Source organism: Echiichthys vipera (genome assembly GCF_963691815.1).
Source record: "Echiichthys vipera genome assembly, chromosome: 9".
NCBI lineage: Eukaryota > Metazoa > Chordata > Actinopteri > Perciformes > Trachinidae > Echiichthys > Echiichthys vipera.
In genome coordinates, this window is record NC_139834.1 from 13,297,485 (window position 1) to 13,317,022 (window position 19,538).

The 19,538-nt window shown below is 38.0% G+C and overlaps 2 protein-coding genes across 2 annotated transcripts; one reads left to right on the forward strand and one right to left on the reverse strand.

Annotated features, from left to right (window-relative positions):
* Window positions 1–950: 950 nt before the first annotated feature.
* On the forward strand, window positions 951–7,956 carry eif2d (eukaryotic translation initiation factor 2D). The gene is made up of 15 exons (XM_083920754.1): window positions 951–1,130; window positions 1,869–2,059; window positions 2,750–2,833; window positions 2,927–3,017; window positions 3,088–3,195; window positions 3,789–4,105; window positions 4,427–4,544; window positions 4,621–4,666; window positions 4,771–4,877; window positions 5,004–5,159; window positions 5,295–5,384; window positions 6,136–6,231; window positions 7,108–7,228; window positions 7,548–7,722; window positions 7,837–7,956. Exons 1-15 carry the CDS (start codon window positions 1,075–1,077, stop codon window positions 7,905–7,907), a joined length of 1,827 nt encoding a protein of 608 aa, XP_083776880.1. The 5' UTR covers window positions 951–1,074; the 3' UTR covers window positions 7,908–7,956.
* Window positions 7,957–12,528: 4,572 nt separating this feature from the next.
* On the reverse strand, window positions 12,529–13,628 carry LOC310952024 (putative G-protein coupled receptor 139; the record flags this gene model as incomplete). The annotated part of the gene is made up of 2 exons (XM_083920511.1): window positions 12,529–13,424; window positions 13,550–13,628. 2 exons carry the CDS (start codon window positions 13,626–13,628, stop codon window positions 12,529–12,531), a joined length of 975 nt encoding a protein of 324 aa, XP_083776637.1.
* Window positions 13,629–19,538: the final 5,910 nt, after the last annotated feature.

Below are 19,538 nucleotides of genomic sequence, written 5' to 3' on the forward strand. Positions count from 1 at the left end.
AAGTTGGGGGGGATAAAAAGTTATTATTGGTTTGATGGTCATAAAAGAGGGATGGCTATCAAGACAGCTTTTTTCTGTAAAAATAAATAATAATAATAATAATAATAATAATCAGTCCCAGTCAAGCGGAAAGGGTCAACTGCAGTCTTGAAGCATAAATGACATGCCCATTTTACTCCAAGGCGCACCCACTTCATCTTCACACAGGTGTGTCCTGTCGTAGGCTACTCTGCAGGTGCACAGTCATGCAAAGTACAAAATGACACAATAATTGGTGTGACAAACCAGAACTAGTATACTGTCAGACAGAGAACAGACAGAGTATTGACAAAGTTAACTTTTCTTTAGCGTTTAACTTAGTGCAGCATGTCACTTGAATCACTCTGCCTTCTTGTCTAATTATGGTCACTTTTGGGCCCAATATACGAAGATGGCGACGGCCAAATGCCAATCTGGCAGTTAAAAGTGAACACAGTTACCTTTCGGTCCAACCGCCAATAACGGTCATAGAAGAAGACGTTAGCTTGTTATCCAGTATTGCTAATGGTGTCTGCTCTGGCGTTTAGTTTGTTTTGCTTGTTAGCATCTCCAGTTTAGTCTACAAAGAAAGGAACCATCACAGCAACAAAAAGTGGGACATATGTCATGGACATTTCATCCGAAAGAAGGGAAAACTGACTTTGACTTCAGGTAACGTGAGTCAAATATACATTTTCTTCTGAAGGGCATTTTAGGGGGTTAACCTACATTTACCACTTATATACATATGCACCCTGCTATGTGAAAATATAACGGTATTATTGACACGTTTAAAAAAGGTTTTATATTTTTTTTAAACGAAATTTCTCATTTTCTCTAATCATACGTCAATCCATGCGCACCCATCGGCCTGCGGAACTAACGTTGTCGCGGCAGAGTATCACGTCGGACACAAATGTGTGTCGGATCATCATAACCAACGAGGAATAGCTACATTATAAGACAAGTATCAGGCTTTTCCATTTGTGCAGCGGCGTCGTTGGAAAGTTTCTGTGCAGATGAACTCACGGGTGGACATGTTTATTTTCTGAAAAGATGTTCGCCCGACAGTTTCGTGTCAAATCCAACACCGCAATCAAAGGATCAGACAGGTGAGTCAGTGCTGCTGTCAGCTCAACCCACACTTGTGCTTATCGCCATTTATTCCTAGCTACAGTGTACTGCAATTTATTCATGTAGTAGTTTATAGAAAACTACTCATAAGCTAATATTTAAACGTATCAGAAGGCTGCCCAGATATTAGACATCACCTGTCGCTGCTGGAACAAGTCAGAACCAGAGTAGTTCTTGTATTGAGCTTCATGTTTTTTTTATGAAACTACTGTATAGATTCATACCCCAGCAGTACATCAGTTGTAGCTATTATTTCCATTCGGTCCCAGCACCTGAACTTAGCTGATCAATATCAGCTCAAAACATATCAATATTTAACAAGGATCTCGTTTGTTGATCATTGTAATCCAAAATGAGTAACACTATCACAAGATAATGATTTTTGTTCATGTTGTAGTTTGATACAAGCTAAAGCCAATGTCAGTTGTACATACATACATACATGCATTTTAGTCACATTTGAAAGTCAGTTTAGGTCTTCAGGCTCCTTCTTATTCAGCTTAATGTTATGCATACATTGCAAGGCCTGCTTGGTAAATGTTCTGTAAAATAGTTTAGAATTCTGTATAATATTTACCTAATAGGCCTTGTGTTAGAAAACCTTTGAAAAGTGTGATGTGTGTCCAGTTAAAGAGAAAATGGTGCTGATTGATTAAAAGTTTGCCGTTACTAGTATTACATTACCCAGTGATGGAGACTTTTGTTTTTGCTTTTAGGAGAAAGCTCAAAGCTGACATATCTGCAGCCTTTCCGTCACTGTCTGCCGATCAACTGTCTGAGCTGGTCCCCAACAAAGAGGAATTAAATGTAGTGAAGATTTATGCACATAAGGGCGATGCTGTGACACTTTATGTTCTTCACAAAAATCCACTGTTCTTTGAACTGGAGAAACGACTTTATCCTACAGGTATGAGCTGGCTATATAAGTACATTAAGATGATTGAGTTGATAAAATACTGTAAGCCTCTTTTTTCCCAAAACTTTATTTATTGAGTTTTTGGATGTTCATAATAAACAATACACAATGAACAAACAACAGTCGTAAAATCCCTTCCCTCCCTCTCTTAACCAACATTATTTCGGGGGGGGGGGGGGGGAAACAAGTGGGTAAATAAAGTTAAATAATAATAATAATCAAATAAAAATTAATAAAATAAAAATAAATAATAAAATTACACATTAAGTACAGTAAATTGAAACAAAAAAGGGATAATGACTACAATATTAATAATAAATAGCATAACAGTAAAAATGCTAATAATGATGATAGTATTAATGACAATAATAATAATAATGAGATGGATTAAAGCAGATTTATAAAACTTGGTCACCTTCCTATTCTTTACCCGATATATATCCATAATACTCTAGCTGTTGTGTAAGATTCAAGCCAATCTGCAGTGGTATAGCTAACAGTGCCAATGCGTATCCATTTCCAGGCATTTGTAAATTCATGTTGTTCATACAATTTAAGAAAGGCATCCATATCTCATAAAATCCTCAACTTTCCCTCCTGCTATGTAGGTAATTTTTTCTAGTGCCAGACAAGCTCCTTTTTAAGTAACTTATTTTAACTGCATTGTCACATATTTTCCAGTATATGTGCTTTGGCGCTACCCTGCTCTCCTGCCAACGTTCAGGACATGGCCTCCCGTGCTTCAGAAGTTGATTGGAGGGGCAGGTACATTTATTTTTTTTAATATCAATACCGGGACAGAGTTTTATTCTTGTAAATTTAAATTGATAATAACTGACAAAAACTGTTTCCCCAAAGATCTCATGCTGCCAGGAGTGGTGGTGCCTTCAAGTGGTCTCCCAGATGTGAAACATGGCGACTGCTGTTCTGTTACATTAGTGAATAATAGGTAGGTTATGATAAAAGCTTTAGAACGACGTCAATGGGTAAAAGTGTGACACTCTGCTCCTGGTTTACAGAGCTCCTGTTGCAGTTGGCACTGCTGCAGTGTCGAGAGGAGAGATGCACAGTTTGGGTATGAAAGGGAGAGGAGTATGTGTTCTCCACGCGTACATGGACAATCTCTGGTACCTAGCTTTCATCTTTCTGCAGATTTCAACAATGCATTTTTGTCTAAAGGGATAGTTCAACATTTTCTTGCTGAGTGTTAGATGACAAGATTTATACCCTTTAAGCATAGAATCAGTCGTCTCACTCTCAGAAAGACAACTTACAGTATATGTATATTTACCAAATTGTTCCAAACTATTCCTTTACTATATACTGTATTGCTCAAAATCAGCTGCCAATTTTATATTGTTTTTTTATTATGCTCAGTAACTCTCTAAAAATAAATTGTCTCATCTAGAGCTGATACTTTTGATTGAAAGTTTTAATAATTGCAGGCATGGTTATGATTGCAATTACAGGATGCACCATTCAGCCCTACAGTCAAGTAAAGTTATTAAGTCTATTGTTTATTTGACAGGGACAACACACAATGTTATAATTGTGCCAGAGTTAGCTAACAGCTAATTTGCATCTGCAGCCCCTAAGCACACAGACAAACAACAATTAAAAATGCATTAAAAACATTATGTGTAAGAATAGTCCAGGCAGACAAAGAAAAGTAAATACAAACAGGACAATACATCAAGTAATCCTCAAATCTTTTTTTTAGGGCTTTTGGAGACAAATCAGGTCCTCCTTCCTTACCGGATGCAGAAAGTGAAGGACAAGGCTTGAATGGAGAGAAATATGATTTTGATAAAGTAGAAGAGGAGGAGGAGGAGGAGGAGGAGGAGGAGGAGGAGGAGGAGGAAGAGGTGGTGGTGGTTGAGAAGTGTGTGGAGGAAGAGCAGAATCCCAGTGAAACAGTCAGAGATGAAGCCTGCTCTGGTTTTGAGGAGCTGAGTCTGGCTGTGCAGGAGGAAGATAGGGGTGAAAAGGTCAATGAGGATGAGGAAGAGAACCAGGATGACCAGAAATTGCCACAAGGTACAGACTTTCCACCATATTGTTACACTTTCTTTTAAAAAGTAACTATTTCAAGCTATTTAAGTATTTACCACCACAGTTGTACCAAATCATCTTTTAATAAGACTCGAGCTTTATAAGCACCATTATCCTGGATTCAAACTGAATTGCGACATTCACTGCTTTATGATATCAGGGCAGGCTTGAGAGCTCACCAAATTGTTTTATTGACCATATATGGTTGTTTTTTGATCCAACTGGAGAATGAGATTTTCTGATGTGACAAAATGGGAGCTTGTTCAGACAGAAGACGATGTGACTATTATCTCTGTGATTTCACAGAGATAATGGACACCCTGCTGTTGCAGTGTTTTCTCCATGCTCTTAAGAGCAAAGTGAAGAAGTCAGAACTCCCCCTGCTGACCAGTACATTTCTCCGCAACCACATGTTCTCCTGCTGGTAAAGTACAGTTGTTTTTTAGGCCTTTCTGAAGAGGTATTAAATTAAGTATTGAAAACATCTTGTATGTTTTCAGCCCCAGCGGAAAGCAGCTTGATATCAAGAAATCCAGCTATAAAAAGGTACATTAGATGTCCAGAATGTGACATTTTACAGTAGTACAGTTAAGTAAACTGTTGAATAACTCTACCTGTCAGCATTTATTCAATGTTTTTGTTTCCATCAGCTGTCCAAGTTTCTGCAGGTCATGCAGAAGCAGCACAGCCTTGTGCGAGTGAAAGAACTGACCAAGGGTGTGGAGAGCATTGTTGAAGTGGACTGGAAAAATCCAGAGTGAGCCAAGCCATGCCTCAACTTAAAGAAATTCTATTTTGAGATTGAAACTCACAAACAGCCTACATTCAGACTGACTAGCCCTTTGATTTTTTTTCCCCTTTTTATTACATTAACATTTTACAGACTGCGTTCCTTCAAAATTCCTGAGGAGGCAGATATTGAAGCGGCTCCGGTGCAGGTTGGAGGGGAAGGAGAACCTCCCTACCATCCTCCTGAGATCACAACTCTGTACTCTGTGTCAGCTCGACTGGAACCTATCTTTCTGGATGCAAAAAAGAGGTGTTTGTGTTTTCTTAACCTGGACTGTTGATGCATCCACATGTTTGTTTGTTTGTTTGTTTCAGTCAGTTGAAGATACATTTGTAAGTTCCTCACATTTACTTTTACAGTATGTGTGCTTGAATTCCCTTACAGGAAAGGAACAATACTGCAGCCTGCTGAAGTGAGACATATTGTCACAGAATATGTGAAGAAGAATGAACTGGTGGATGAAAAGAATAAGAAGTAAATAGATGCTTGAAAACTACAATTATCATAACTTATTGTTATTGTATAACACTGAAGGCTCGGTTTAACTTTAAACATAACCACCCTGAAGATTTTGGAAGATTTTATTGGACTTTAATCCAAATGCCTCGCATATGAAATCTGTCTGTAACATGACCTGAACTAAACGATCTAATGTGAGCCAGCTTCGACACAATTACCACAGCTAACACTAAGTTAGCAAACTGTGGGTAACACCAGTTAGTAACGCCAAACAAGCGCAGCACAGCACACTCACTTGGATATGACAATGATGACCCCGATCTTGAATCCCAACCATTGGGTTAAATAAAAATGCTCCTCTTTGTCTTTTACCTCCTGGGAAGTCACAAATGTTACTTGGCCTACAAACTGACAGGAACTTATCCACAAATGTGTAAATGTGACTTTACGTGTATTTGTTGCAGTGAAATTGTAAAGCCTGTAACATTTTTAAGTGAAATTTAAAATACAGTCAGTATAGACCGGAGCCAGAGAGTCAGACCATGTGATGTTATAAATGACTAAAATGCATAACATGTGACTTGGAAACAGAAGAGACATCCAATGTTTCCTTTAAGGACATGCCAGTCACGTATCCTTGATGTGAAACGAATTGATAATGAGTGATAGGATAAATTCAATAACATCTTGTAGCAAGGCAGCATGTTTCCTGTTGAGTGCCATTCATTCACTGTAGGATGTTCTTGCTTATCTGCCCCCTTAACAGTTACGTGACCATAAACCCTATTCTGTGTGACTGCTTGCTGGAGAAATCCGAGTACCAGGAAATTGAGTCTCTCAAGTGGGATGACCTCTTTAGCAGGTATTCTGTTGTTTTTTTAAGGGACCATGTAAATAACTACACATAAATGTTGATGAGTTGTTTCCCACTTTTAACTACATGTCAATATACAATATATATTTTGGAATTATAGATTACCAATTGTTTAGAAAGAAATAGATAAATTAGCAGCACCAAAACGTCACACGAGATCTCGGGGCAGGGGGGCGTGTGTTGGGATGATTTAATGCCGGAATTTCACTTTATGTAAAATTCACTTTGCTAAGTGTTGAGGCAGAGAGACTTTAAATAGAAAAATGTTTTTGTTGGAGTAATACGAATCTGAGCTGGAGTTTCTGGTAGTTGTTGTAAAAAAGACCTCTCTCACATTGCTCATTTTTAACATGTGGGAGTTTTTAAGAATTACCGGCCTCATCATCTATTTTGATTTTTTTCATGTTGATTTAATGAAATTAGGATAAGTGTTGACCTTTGGTGGTTTTTTGTTGGTTAATTCGAGATGGTCTAGTGTTGTTTTCAAATATAGTCAGAATTTGTCATTATAAAGACTAAGAAACTTTTGTTTTGTAATTTATTGTCCAGCTCTGTGTAAGACACTCAAATTTTTGGTAGAAATCACATTTGTTTGCAAAGAAAGGGTTTCTTTCAAGCTAGATTTATGCATCAGGGTGTCTTATTACTTTGAGCATGGCTTGGTAATTATCCCCCTTTGAAGCATTTGTATTTTGTGGTCCAGGTTTTTTTTATTTTTTAAAAAGCCTTCACTTCGTTGCGCACTAGTTTTTGGTGATCATATGCTCAGCATTACCAGCGAATTCAACGGTATCCCTTTCAGGCTTCACCTTTCTATCATCTAACTTTTGGTGTATGATAAACAATGCCACCTCATTTTTACAGGACGTTGGGAAGAATGCAGGAGTGCTATCAAGTTGTGTTCCCGGGACAAGCTCCCATAAAAAAGAAGGGACACATTGAGCCCATAGACATATCTGTGGCTTCTCGAGGCTCCAATAAGAAGGTGACAACTTTTACTACAATCTTGTCTTAACTATAAATGTCAACCTCATGATGCTGAAGAAAAGTGACTGGATGACCAAAATTATTAGGGTTCATTCTCTGGGTACCATAAATGTTTGTCCCACATTTCATGGCAATCCATTCTATAGTTGTTTTTATTTTAGCCTGGACCGACTGACCAACACCTACAGCCTTGCCACCTGAGTGGAATAGACCACAAAATGTCCATCGGCCAATCATTCATTGCATCTGTAGTATCTTGGGACTGATTGACATTAGTGTTAAGCTAGTATTGGTTTGTTTCCATATGCTACCTGTAGGTGACACTAATAAAGAACCTGGAAGCGTACGGTTTGGATCCTGCAGTGGTAGCCACTGCCTTGCAACATAGAGTCCAGGCCAGCTCTGTCTTACAGCCCATCCCTGGGTCTAAGGACAAAGTCCAGGTCCAGATCCAAGGCAGCCAGATTCATCAAGTCGGCAATTTGCTGATAGGTTTGGAACTTAATAATACTTTAAGTATCTTACATTCAATCTGAAATAGTTTCTCTCAATTACTTTACTTCTACAAATAAGTTTAGTATGTCTTATCTTTTATTTCAATTTCAGATCATTATCAAATTCCTCGCAAGTACATCCAAGGACTAGACAAAGCTCCAAAAGGTGGAAAGAAGAAGTAACATTTCAACCAACCATCGTCTTTAAAGCTGCTTTAATGTATGTAAACACAACAACAACCAGCTGTCAGCCAATTATGTAATAAAGGTAATTTACTCTACTCAACTGAATGTTGATGAATGAAGCCATTTTGTTGTGTTTTCTTTTGTTGTGTTGTGTTTCTGAGTTGGGTTACTGATAGGATAATTTAAACCAGGTTATGGTTGTTCCTCGTCAAGGTGATTCGTTTCCAATCGGGAACACTTTTGGGAGTTTCAAAGGGAGGGACTCACATGCTCCAACATGCACACATGGCCTGCCCGGCTACCAAAACATACAACAGAGAAGCTCAGATTACAACACACACACAATAGGAGAGTAACTTCACTCTCTGCTCATGACTCCTTTACTCCACTATATATTTACATTACAAATAGTTGTTTGTTGCTATATTGATGTTCTGAATGTTGTATATAGACCCTTTTGCTTTTGGTCAAGTAGCTCTCGTCCATACAGTTTCTTAATGTCCCATTCCAGACACGTGTTAAAATGTTTTGTCATAAATATTATGAGCCTATACTGTATGTTTAAGCAGGCTTCAGGCAGGAGGTGGCTGGGCAGCAGAGCCTCTTGGGCCGATCCCTGACTGGCAGTATGACGGGCTCAATTCAATTCAATTTTATTTATAGTGCTAAATCATAACAAAAGTCATCTCAGGACACTTTACAGAGTAGGTATAGCCCTACAATTTTCCCGATAGAGTACGCTGGCAACGAAAACCCTCCCCACAACAGGCAGGAACGTTGGACAGACCCAGCTCCACGGAGGACAGTCATCTGTCCTGTGACAATCATCTTAAAAATAACAACATAGCTAGGGGCTCGTAAGCCCTAGCTGTAAGCTTTATCAAAAGGGAAAGTTTTAAGTTTACTCTTAAATATGGGAACAGTGTCTGTCTCCCGAATAACATTTGGGAGTTGGTTCCAGAGGAAGTTCCACTTGGGAGTTGGTTCCCATTCTACTTTTGGAGACTCTAGGAACAACAAGTAGCCCTGCATTCTCAGAGCGCACCGATCTAGTCGGGTAATACGGTACTATGAGCTCTTCAAGATACGACGGAGCCTGACCAATAAGAGCTTTGTAGGTAAGAAGAAGGATTTTAAATTTTATTCTAGATTTTACAGCTAGCCAGTGCAAAGAGGCTAAGACAGGAGAAATATTTTCTCTTTGGTTTGTTTTAGTTAGTACACGAGCTGCAGCATTTTGGACCAGCTGGAGACTCTTAACAGACTTATTGGACCAGCCTGATAATAAGGAGTTGCAATAGTCCAGCCAAGAAGTAACAAATGCATGGACTATTTTTTCTGCATCTTTCTGAGGCACAATGGCCCTCATTTATCAAACAAATGTACGGCAGAAAAAACGTATTCTGAACATACTGAACCTCTCTCATCACAAGGTCTCTAACACAGGGTACCGATGCACAAATATGCCAATATATCATCAAGAGTTAGTTATTTGCATTATCCCTTAAGAAGGTGAGACAGAGGAGACACTGAACTGCATCTGACCTGACAAAACTATGATTATGAATTACAAATATCCAAAATTCCCACAACAAAATAGTAGAGAATGATTTGTTAAGATCAACTGAAGAAAAGCAGTCCAAGAATATATTAGGTCGTACAGTTGCTTCTAAGGTTCCTGGGTTTGAAGAAAAATTGGTGTCAAGCGAGTTGATTTTGTCTCCAATAGTTATAATTTTGTCATTAAAGAAGGTCATGAAGTCGTTACTACTGAGGGTTATAGAAATACAGGCTCAATAGAGCTGTGGCTCTGTGTCAGCCTGGCTACAGTGCTGAAAAGAAATCTAGGATTGTTCTATTTCTCCTCTATTAAAGATGAGTAACAGGCTGCTCTGGCATTGCGGAGGGCCTTCATTTGTGTTTTTAGACTTTCTTGCCAAACTAAGCGAGATTCCTCCAATTTAGTAGAGCGCCATTTACTTTCCAATTTTCGCGATACTTGTTTTGATTCACGGGTTTGTGAGTTATACCATGGAGCTAACTTCCTCTGTTTCATTATCTTCTTTTTTAAAGGAGCAACAGAGTCAAGTGTTGTTCGTACTGAGCCTGCAACACTGTCAACAAGGTGATCAATTTCAGAGAAACTAACGTTAGTGCAGGAATCTGGAATATTAGGATAAGGCATTAAATTAAATGCAGATGGAATCGCTTCCATGAATTTAGTTAAAGCACTATAAGATAAACACCTAGCTCCTGGAGCCCCACAGGTGGAAGGACGGACATGGAGCCCAAGCTGCCTGCCCATGGAGTTAACATTAGCAATCTGAAACTAAGTTACAGTTTTTCCCAGAGCCCGGCGTCGGTCACACCCAAACTCAGATGAGGAATATGTCACTAAAATCAGTGTATTTTGGGCGTATCAGAATGGTAAGTGAAGTTAGCATCTTTTATTGTCTTCTGTTGTTTTTTTAGCTTGTTAGTTGTAACCGTCAGTGGTTGAAAGCTATGATGGCAGTGTGTTTTCTCTGTACTGACAGTTGACTGGGCTAGAGGTTTCAGATTTATTTTATGGTGTGTCGAAGTTGTTTTCTGTTGAAAAGTGTTTTTAGACAGCAATTGATTTGCCGTCTGTATTAGTGCTAGAATTGAATATCAGTCAGACAGTAGAGCAAAGTGAATTAAAGATGGAAATAAATATCTTTGTATTTACAGAAGGATTTTGACTCGCATGCGTGTTAATTCAAACTCCTGGCATTTAAGCGACTTTGGGTCTCTGAAAAGCGCTATACAAATTAAATGAATTATTATTATTATTATTATCTTTATAAAACTAAAACTTCAAACTTGGACTTTAGCTCCATGACACCTCCTACAAAACGTTTTCTTATTAGGTTTATTCTCTGTCTTAAAGCAACAACTTTGGTGCCAGAAGAATACGCTGTTAAGGCAACAACACTTAATGATTACCCTCTGTCTCCTCAGGAAGTGTTCTGTTCATAACTCATCCACAGGAAAAATGCCTCATTGAACACACATTTTATTTTATGTCTGTCAAACTAGGTAAGGGTAATCATTTCCAAACTTTTTCTTGAAGTTCCCAGTGTGTTATATAATATCCCTCAGTGCTGTTTGCAATAGACCTTTGTCACTTAGGACATTTTTACATGTCACAGTATGAAAAAAAACAAGCGTAAATAATAACATGGAATCGTGGCTGGATTTCATTTAGTTATATCCGTTTCAGGCTCCTGGTACTGTGCATGGTGGCTCACTGTCACATTATCATGACTTACAGGGACACTTGGGGAAAAAAAAAACAACGTAGTAACAAAGTTTAACAAGCTCCAAACTCCATTCAAGGTCCAGGTCAGGGTGAATCTTTGGGTCATACACACACCCACTGTTAAAATAAATCTTAGTCGCATAACAGACCTAATTATTTTAACCCAAACCACAATCTTTTTTAACCAAGCAGCTCTGATACCTAAACCAAAGTAGTTTCTGTTTGAATTCACAACGTTTAACACGTGTTTAAAACTGCGACCATGGAGCTGAAAAAGTGAAGCCAAAGGGTTTTATTGTTTTAATGTCTAAAAGTAGTTGTTGAGGGTAAATGAAGATAAAAAGCTGTATATACCTTTTCAATGGAATTCCACTGCTAGGCAACCGCCTTGGTCCTAGATAACTTCCTGTCAGCTGATGTCATTCACATTCACTGCAACAGGAAATAAACTGGGACATGTTTAGAATGTTTGTTTACATCTTTGAAAAGGTCTATAGTACAGTAGTTTACCTCTTCTTGATTTTTGTAATATTTTCTATTGTACTAATTTTATGATTCAGAGTAGTATTAGGTACAAATTGCTATTTGAGCATTTTATTAGTGCTGTTTTTGCAGAAATGGTATGTCTTTTTTTTTTAAAGAAATTTATGAATGGAAAATACTGTTTTGTAAAATTGATTTTTCATGACCAGTGTTGATTTTGAGAATATTGACTTTACATAATGAGTTAGCAAATTGGCCAAAAAGAATTAAGAAAAATATATGCGGTATATCATCCATATACTGTATGTTCCTAAATCAAATAGTTACAAATGCCTACATTTCAAAATATCATTGACTTACATAAAAATATAAATGTGATATTTTTGTATCCACATGAAAAAAATACTTACATATCGTAAAGGTTCTTCTCTTCTATTTGTACTAGGTTATTACAAGCTGCCTGGTAACCATGGCTGCCAAGTCTTCCTGTTTGTTTGCTCTAATCTGGAAACCAATAAAGGAAATTAATTCTGAAATTTAAACTACCATGTCAAACAGTAGAGATGTGTGTCAGGATTGTTTCCATGGAGGAAAAGCCATATGTCTTCTATAATAGAGGGATGGATTGAGTTAAAACACAGTAATTAAATTAAATTGGGCTTTATGGAGTCTTGGCTCAGTTAACGGGCTTGTTGTCTGCTAAAAGCAACAAAGTCATTGACCGGTTATTACCTGCAGTGAGATTTTTTCCTTTGTGCCTTGACACCTGGAAAGTGCACTTGTACAAACATCCATCAAGGACAACATGTCAGTAACTGCATTAATTGAAAGAACAGAGGGTTTTATTTCTCTCTAGAATTTTGTTTTGCAGTAGAGGGACACCTGTCTGGCACAGGCAAAGAACTCCTTGCGAAACTTGGTCTGGGTACATACATACAGATACATATTAACAGCTGCATTGCTCAGGCTCAACATGGTGCCAGTGTCTGCTGCTATATTTATACGGAGGTTATAATCATTACGATCCAAGCTGTACATGTGAGTCGTGCGAAGGACGATCTGAGTTATAGCACGGGTGACAGACAGCAGCACGAAATTCATGGACACAGTCACCAGAAGCACCACAGATTTTCTCTTCCTGGAGCGCATCAGGGGCAATACTTTGTTGATCCTGGAAGTCAAACCAGCTGTGATATGAACCTGATTACTGAGAGAGATTAGGCGCAGTGTCAGCCCATTAAGTGTGAGGATAATGAGGAAGGGAAATATGTAGGCTTGCAGTGTTTGAAGCCAGACCAAGGCATGAATAAATTCAGATGGGGCCTCCGGTTTGTAAATACATCTGGTCTGATTGTTCTCGTAGACTGAAGCATTAGACCAGTAGTAAGGAATGGCAAAAAGATGACTGAAGAGGAAAACAGCCGCTGTAGTCCACGCTGCACATCTCAGAGTGCAGATTTCTGTTTTAATTTTCCATGTGTGGATGGCAACAAACCGCTCTACTGTAAACACTACCACCAGCCACGTTGAGGCGTTGTATGCTCCATAGTTAAAAATGTCCCTCAGGCTGCACCATGGCTCGTAACTCCAAAATGGCTCCTGTTGGTGGTACTTAACAGAAAGCTCAAGAACAACAATAAAGATCAAAACGAGGGTGTCCGCCACAGAAATGGCCATCAGGTAGAAGGTGCTTGACTTGGACAGCATGCAGTTCCTCCTCCAGATGATCAGAAAGGTGATGATATTGGCTGAGGAAAAGATTTATGTCAATAAAGGCACGTCTATACTACCACCACTTATCTATTAAATTAACAGCAAGGTATTGTGGTGTGTGACCAGCCAACAGCTCTACCTCTGTCATTGATATACTTACAGGGGATACCAACAGCAGCTAGAGCAGGGTAGAAAACCTCTTGTAGTGTCACCATCCAGTGCTTCTTTTGAGTGCTCATATCCTCTCACGCCACAGGTGACACCGTAATCATTGAAGTGTCTTAGCTCAGCATGCACATATTGCTCTTCACAAGATGGTCACTCCCACCTCATCTCAACATACAAACCATGGCATTGTGTCAACAACAACATGATGTTTTAAGTGAGGATGATTCAAATGGATTCATGATGACCTAAAGAAAAAGCATGGAACCTTATTTATAAAAATTGGGGGTTTATCTAAATTATGAACACAACATTGACACACCATCTTTTATGTTCATACTATATAACTTATACCTATATAGGCTTATTTGGTTTGGCAGTAGTTCATTCAATATAGTAGGCTGACTACAGTCTTTGTAGTGACAAGTCCTCAGACGGATGGATTGTCACTTGGTTTCTAGAGTCTGAATCTTGATCCCCTTCCTGAGTGATTATTCCAGGCTGTTGATCAGAATATGGGACTCATTCTCTCACTACAGCATGATTTGGGCCGAGTGAGTCCAAAGGAGTGATGAGGTTTTGAGTAAGACAAACCACAATAAGATGGCTTCTTCAATGTTTATTTTGAGCCCAAGTTGATGCTCTTGGCCAAGGAGTTCCTTTCACACCATATTCAGCTTTTTCCACTGATTGTTCTGAACACTAGAAACCTTTGTGAGTTCATTACATAAGGTAAGTAAAAAAAACCTTCATTCATATAATCTGCAAGATGTTAAAGCACCTTAGTCACATTGTATATTTGCTACGTAGAACAGTTGCTCAGCTTAACAATTTGGTCCCATTACACTTGTGCAAGTGTTTAAACAGTATTGTTTTGGTCTGTGAATTTATCCCGTCAGACAAGAAACTGTATATTTTAGTATTATTCACATTATTAAGTCTGACAGTATAAAAAGTAATGTCTTGGCCAGTTTATGTAGCCTTTTCAGTGTGTACACATACAAGGAATTTGCCTTTTTTTTGTTGCTCTCCATGCACATGTTACAGCTAAACACAAGAACAACAAAGATGAACAAAGGTTAACATTTGACTACTATGTACAGATATCCACCTTATTCCTAGCCCCTGTGATACCTTGCATGAATTATGGGCGTGACTTCCATTGTGAACCGTGACCAGGTTTGTTGTCATTGACAACAAAAGTCATTTTATCTGCAAGGTAAAACTATTGCTGGAGTTGCTGGTCTACCGCTGCCTTGATAGGTCAGCTCTGCAATAATAAATATACATTTGGGGGGGAAAAAAACACCAGTCTTTGGAGGGCTGTATTTTTTACCTTCTGTCTGGAAACATCACATTCCCATCTGTTTGTCTGGTGCTGGATAACCTTTCCAAACCCCTTACAATGTTGAGAACAATACATATACTTGACACTGACATGCACACTATTTACACTCTTTTAAGGATCTCCTTCCTGGGCTCTAAGTCAAAACTGTTTTCTCTATCCAGATGCTGCATCTGCTGTTATGCTGAAAAGACTCTTTGGCTTATCTTTGTGAGATCAAAAAAGAAATATGTGTCTTGTAGCTATGACTTAAATATGCAGGACAAAAATGTTATTATCTGAAAGCATTAATAATACACATGCACTGTATTTATTTGTTTACAACATGTTCAAAGATCATTATTATAGTGCTAAATGACAAATCTCTTGGACTGACTGAACTATTGCGTGTTTTGATTTCATGTCAGTGAATCCACTTGATCAAATGGATGTCAGTACTATTAGTTGTGGGGTTATTAGACCTTTTCTTAAAATTGATGACTGTCACGTCTGCCCATTAAATGTGGGGCAGTTATTTAAAAAAAACGAAACTTGGTAACTTGAAAAATAAGAAGAATCGTTCAGAGGAATTCCAGTTAGTCAGCTAGTGTTGTCGAGTTACTTGAGTAGCTTCTTGGCCAGTGAAGTAGTAATAACGCATTCCTAATCCTAGGGTGTACAATTCATGTTTTTCTTACACGCATGGTGTCATGGCTCTAGCTTCATACTGTATGTAATCTATTCCTTTAACATCACAGACTGCACCACAAACTAACTGATTGCAATTGAATCTTGCCATGGTTTTGTAGGATGTTGAGGATTTCATAGCAGAGGCATGCATCCGACTAAAAAGAAAAAACCTTGTATGTATTGAAGAAACAGTGAACAGTAAGGAAGAAAAACTCCTTCAGATACGTGTGCCGGTTGCTATGGTAGACGTGTTGCCATGGAAACTGAGTTCAATAGTCTGCTCTCTACAGAGTAAAAGATCTCATCTGGACATGATTTCATGTCTCCAGCTAAGCAGAGGGTCATCTAATAATTCACACGCTTCTTTCCAGGCTGCCCACAGTGATCTGGCTCAACTTAGTTCAGCGTGCAGCAGGGGTCCTTGCTCCTCCCTGTAGCCACCCACTGACTTTACTGATGCTGAGCCAACAACACTGCACAAAAATATGACTGCATAATGTGTGGTGCGGAGGTTACATAAGATAAAATCTGTATTTGGCACTCGTTGGCCTATTAGTAAATGATGTTGGTGGTTATGTTGGTGTAGTTTTGTTGTGGCAGACTTGCTGCATATTGTGTGTAAAGCATTGCCTCTTCTGTGCTTTCATCAGGATAAATACAGTTTGAGGATCGCTGAGGTCAGTCTGCACCACTGCCAGTCCAATTTACAGCTGAGGAAATGAGAAGATTAGATAAGAACATTATTTGCATGTAGCTGTAGAAAAAATGGTCCAAATATGAATCTGGTCCATCTGTTTTTGGTCTGTCATCACCTTCACACATAGTTGATAAAATGACCAAAAGGCTTACAATCAGTAAGCCAGTGTTCTTTATGCGTAAATTATTTCCCTTTGGTGGCTTGACATGAAAAAATAAGGAAGGAAAGATCTGTATTAACTAGGGTATACAAGCTATGAATCACAACATTCCTCCAAGATGAGTGTTGAAATTAAAATTCCGGTGCGTTGTCATGAGGGCAGAACAGTAAAAACCTCAAGGCAGGAACTCACAAGAAGCAGATGTCAAACTAGACAGAAAAACAACTTGAAAAAGCTGGCCCATATGATTTATGTATAAATGATATCTATATACATGCACTAGGACTAAGCACAGTACTAAGTAAATAACGCTAATAATTAATAATCAACACTAATGAAAAGGTGCAAATAATCAAAGGGGATTAGCCTGGGGTTTGGCAGACACAGTCTCTGTCGCCATCTGTTGGTCACCAGCCAGCGCAGCAGGAACTCTTTACAGTTTGAATTTAAACAGCAGACAAGCAGTAATGATAATACAAATAATAATAATACATTTATTTATGTGGCATTTTTCAAAACAGATGTTACAATGTGTTACACAAAACAAGAAAAACAAGAAGATAAAAGTAAAAGTAAAATGTTTTTAAAAGTAAATTTACGTGCATCTCAGCGTTTTAGAGCCTTGGCAGCAAAAGTTACTAGATTGGACCTTGGGAAGCAAGAAGTAGATGATCTCAGGCCCATAGGGTTAAGAGATCTATCATATACTCTGGGGCCAGTCCAAGTTGTGCTTTTAAAGTAAGTAATACAATTTTAAAATTATTTCTAAAAAGTAGAGGAGGGCAGTACAATGATGCCAGGATGGATGTAATGTGCCCCCTTTTATTAATGCCCATTAAAAGCCTGGCAGCAGAATTCTGGCGTGAAAGTTGCTTCTGACAGAAGTGGGAATACAATGAATTGCAGTAATCAAGTCTAGAAAAAAATAAAAGCAGGTATGATCTTCTTCATAGCACTCAAGGACAAAAATAAGATTTAACTTTGGAGATGGTTAGATCTTAAATCTTAAAAAAAAAAATAACAACCTGACAAACTGTCTTGAATTGCTTTTAAAAAGTAAGGGTGGAGTCGAGTTTAATATATTATAATATAATATAATATAATATAATATAATATAATATAATATAATATAATATAATGTGTGGACATGGGGAGGTAAGGAGCCCGACAGGGGTTTGAGCAGTTCAGCTACACATCATGGACCAATCATTAAAACCTCTGTTTTGTTGTTATTGAGCTGCAGGTAATTTTGGTGCATACTGTATAATTTAGGTACAGTGATTTCACAAGGCCTGAACAATAATGTTATAAAATGCCCTTTGGAACCAATATTTTGCAACTGTGTGTGAGAAGTTGACGTGGGAACATTTAAGGTCACAGTTTGTCGTGGAGACTTGTGTACTATTGTAGAATTGTGTATAGACATTCATCTTATTGTGCTTTAGTTCTTCTAATGGAAATGGAAAAACAAAAATTGTCCAACGTAACGTACAAATGCTGTTTTCCCGTTTCGAGTCTTTATGCTAAGCTAAAATAAGATAAGCTGACTAGCATCATATTTTTTGTAAAGATATTACAATAGTATTGATCTTCTTATCTCACTTTCAGCACTAGAGCAAACAATAAGATTATTTCCTCAAATCTCAAACTATTCCTTTACATATAAAGCTAATTGAACATATCATTAGTCCATCACAGTGATGAACATCAGCCACAACGCCCAATCGAGTAATATCCTTTAATGTTAAGACATAAGAAATTAACAATCAAGAAGAGTATTTTTCTAATAAATGCTTGCAGAAAAAGTACAAAAGGTTGCCATTACTTAAGGTTGAACTAACAATACCTTCATGTTACTCAACCAACCTGTTTTACAGACAGAGTTTTAGGACGAGGGAATTTTATGCTGCCAGTCACTGATCCATCAGACAGGCTGCAGCACATCATCATGCTGAGAGGATTGCACTGCTAAAAAAGGATTACACTATTTGACATTTTTCCTAACCAAAACTGCTTAACCACTTTGATTTGAGACCCAAAAAAATGAAAGAAGAAAAAATTATTACGAAATCATAGATCCATTCAGAATAGTTTTGGGGCGCTGATTATGTTGTCATGGGATTGATGTGTCTGAATGGTGGTAAGATTATTTGAGGACAGATAGCATAATGCCAAATGAAGACAAATTAAGCAAAATAACCATTGTTTGTATGCATTTACTGAACAGATCCATGCTCTTACCTCTTCACCTTATGTGTTATTTGATGTTAGCCAGGCATGGATAATTTAGTCACAAAATTAACAAAATAAATGTCCTCTTGGGGTGGCCGGTGGCTGAGTGGTTAGAGCAGTCGCCCCATATAAAGAGGCTGCAGTCTTGAGACAGCAGTGGTGGGTTTGACTCCAACCTGCGGCCCTTTGCTGCATGTCTGCATCTCTCTCTGTCACCCCATTTCCTGTCTGTCATATCTAATAAAGGCTTGAAAAACTGCCAAAAAATAATCTTAATAAATAAATGTCATTTTAACATATGTTTTGTCTATTTAATACACAGTAAATACATTAATTAAAAGGACATACATATAACATCGTGCATATTATGTAACTTTACCTTTTTTTATTTGATTTGTTTTTCATTTGTTGGAGGCCCATTTTTATCCAGTTTTTGGCCATGTTTTTATTATGCACTTTTAGATATAAGTCATTTTTATTATAGACTTTATACACTTTTAGATATACGTCACTTTTAAAAATTTACTTTAAAGAAGCTGTACATTCAAAACATTAATATAGATATGAGCAGAGATTGAAGTCACTCTCCCTCTGTCTGACGCAATCCGAGTTTCTGGGTTGTTTGTTTTGGTAGCTGGTCGGGCGCACGTGCGTGTTAGTGAAAGACGTTGTAAAAAAAATTAATGCATTAAGGAACAGTCTGAGAGCCTTGTACATTGGGATTAGCATTTTTGTGGGATTAGCCTACTTTTATGGGTTTTTTGCAAGTTTTCCATTGTATCGACTTTGTTGTTTTATAAATTATTTCAACTATAATGGCTGTGTCTCTGAGCTGCAAATTGCAATACTCATTATATTAGGGAGGATATATAACGCCTCAG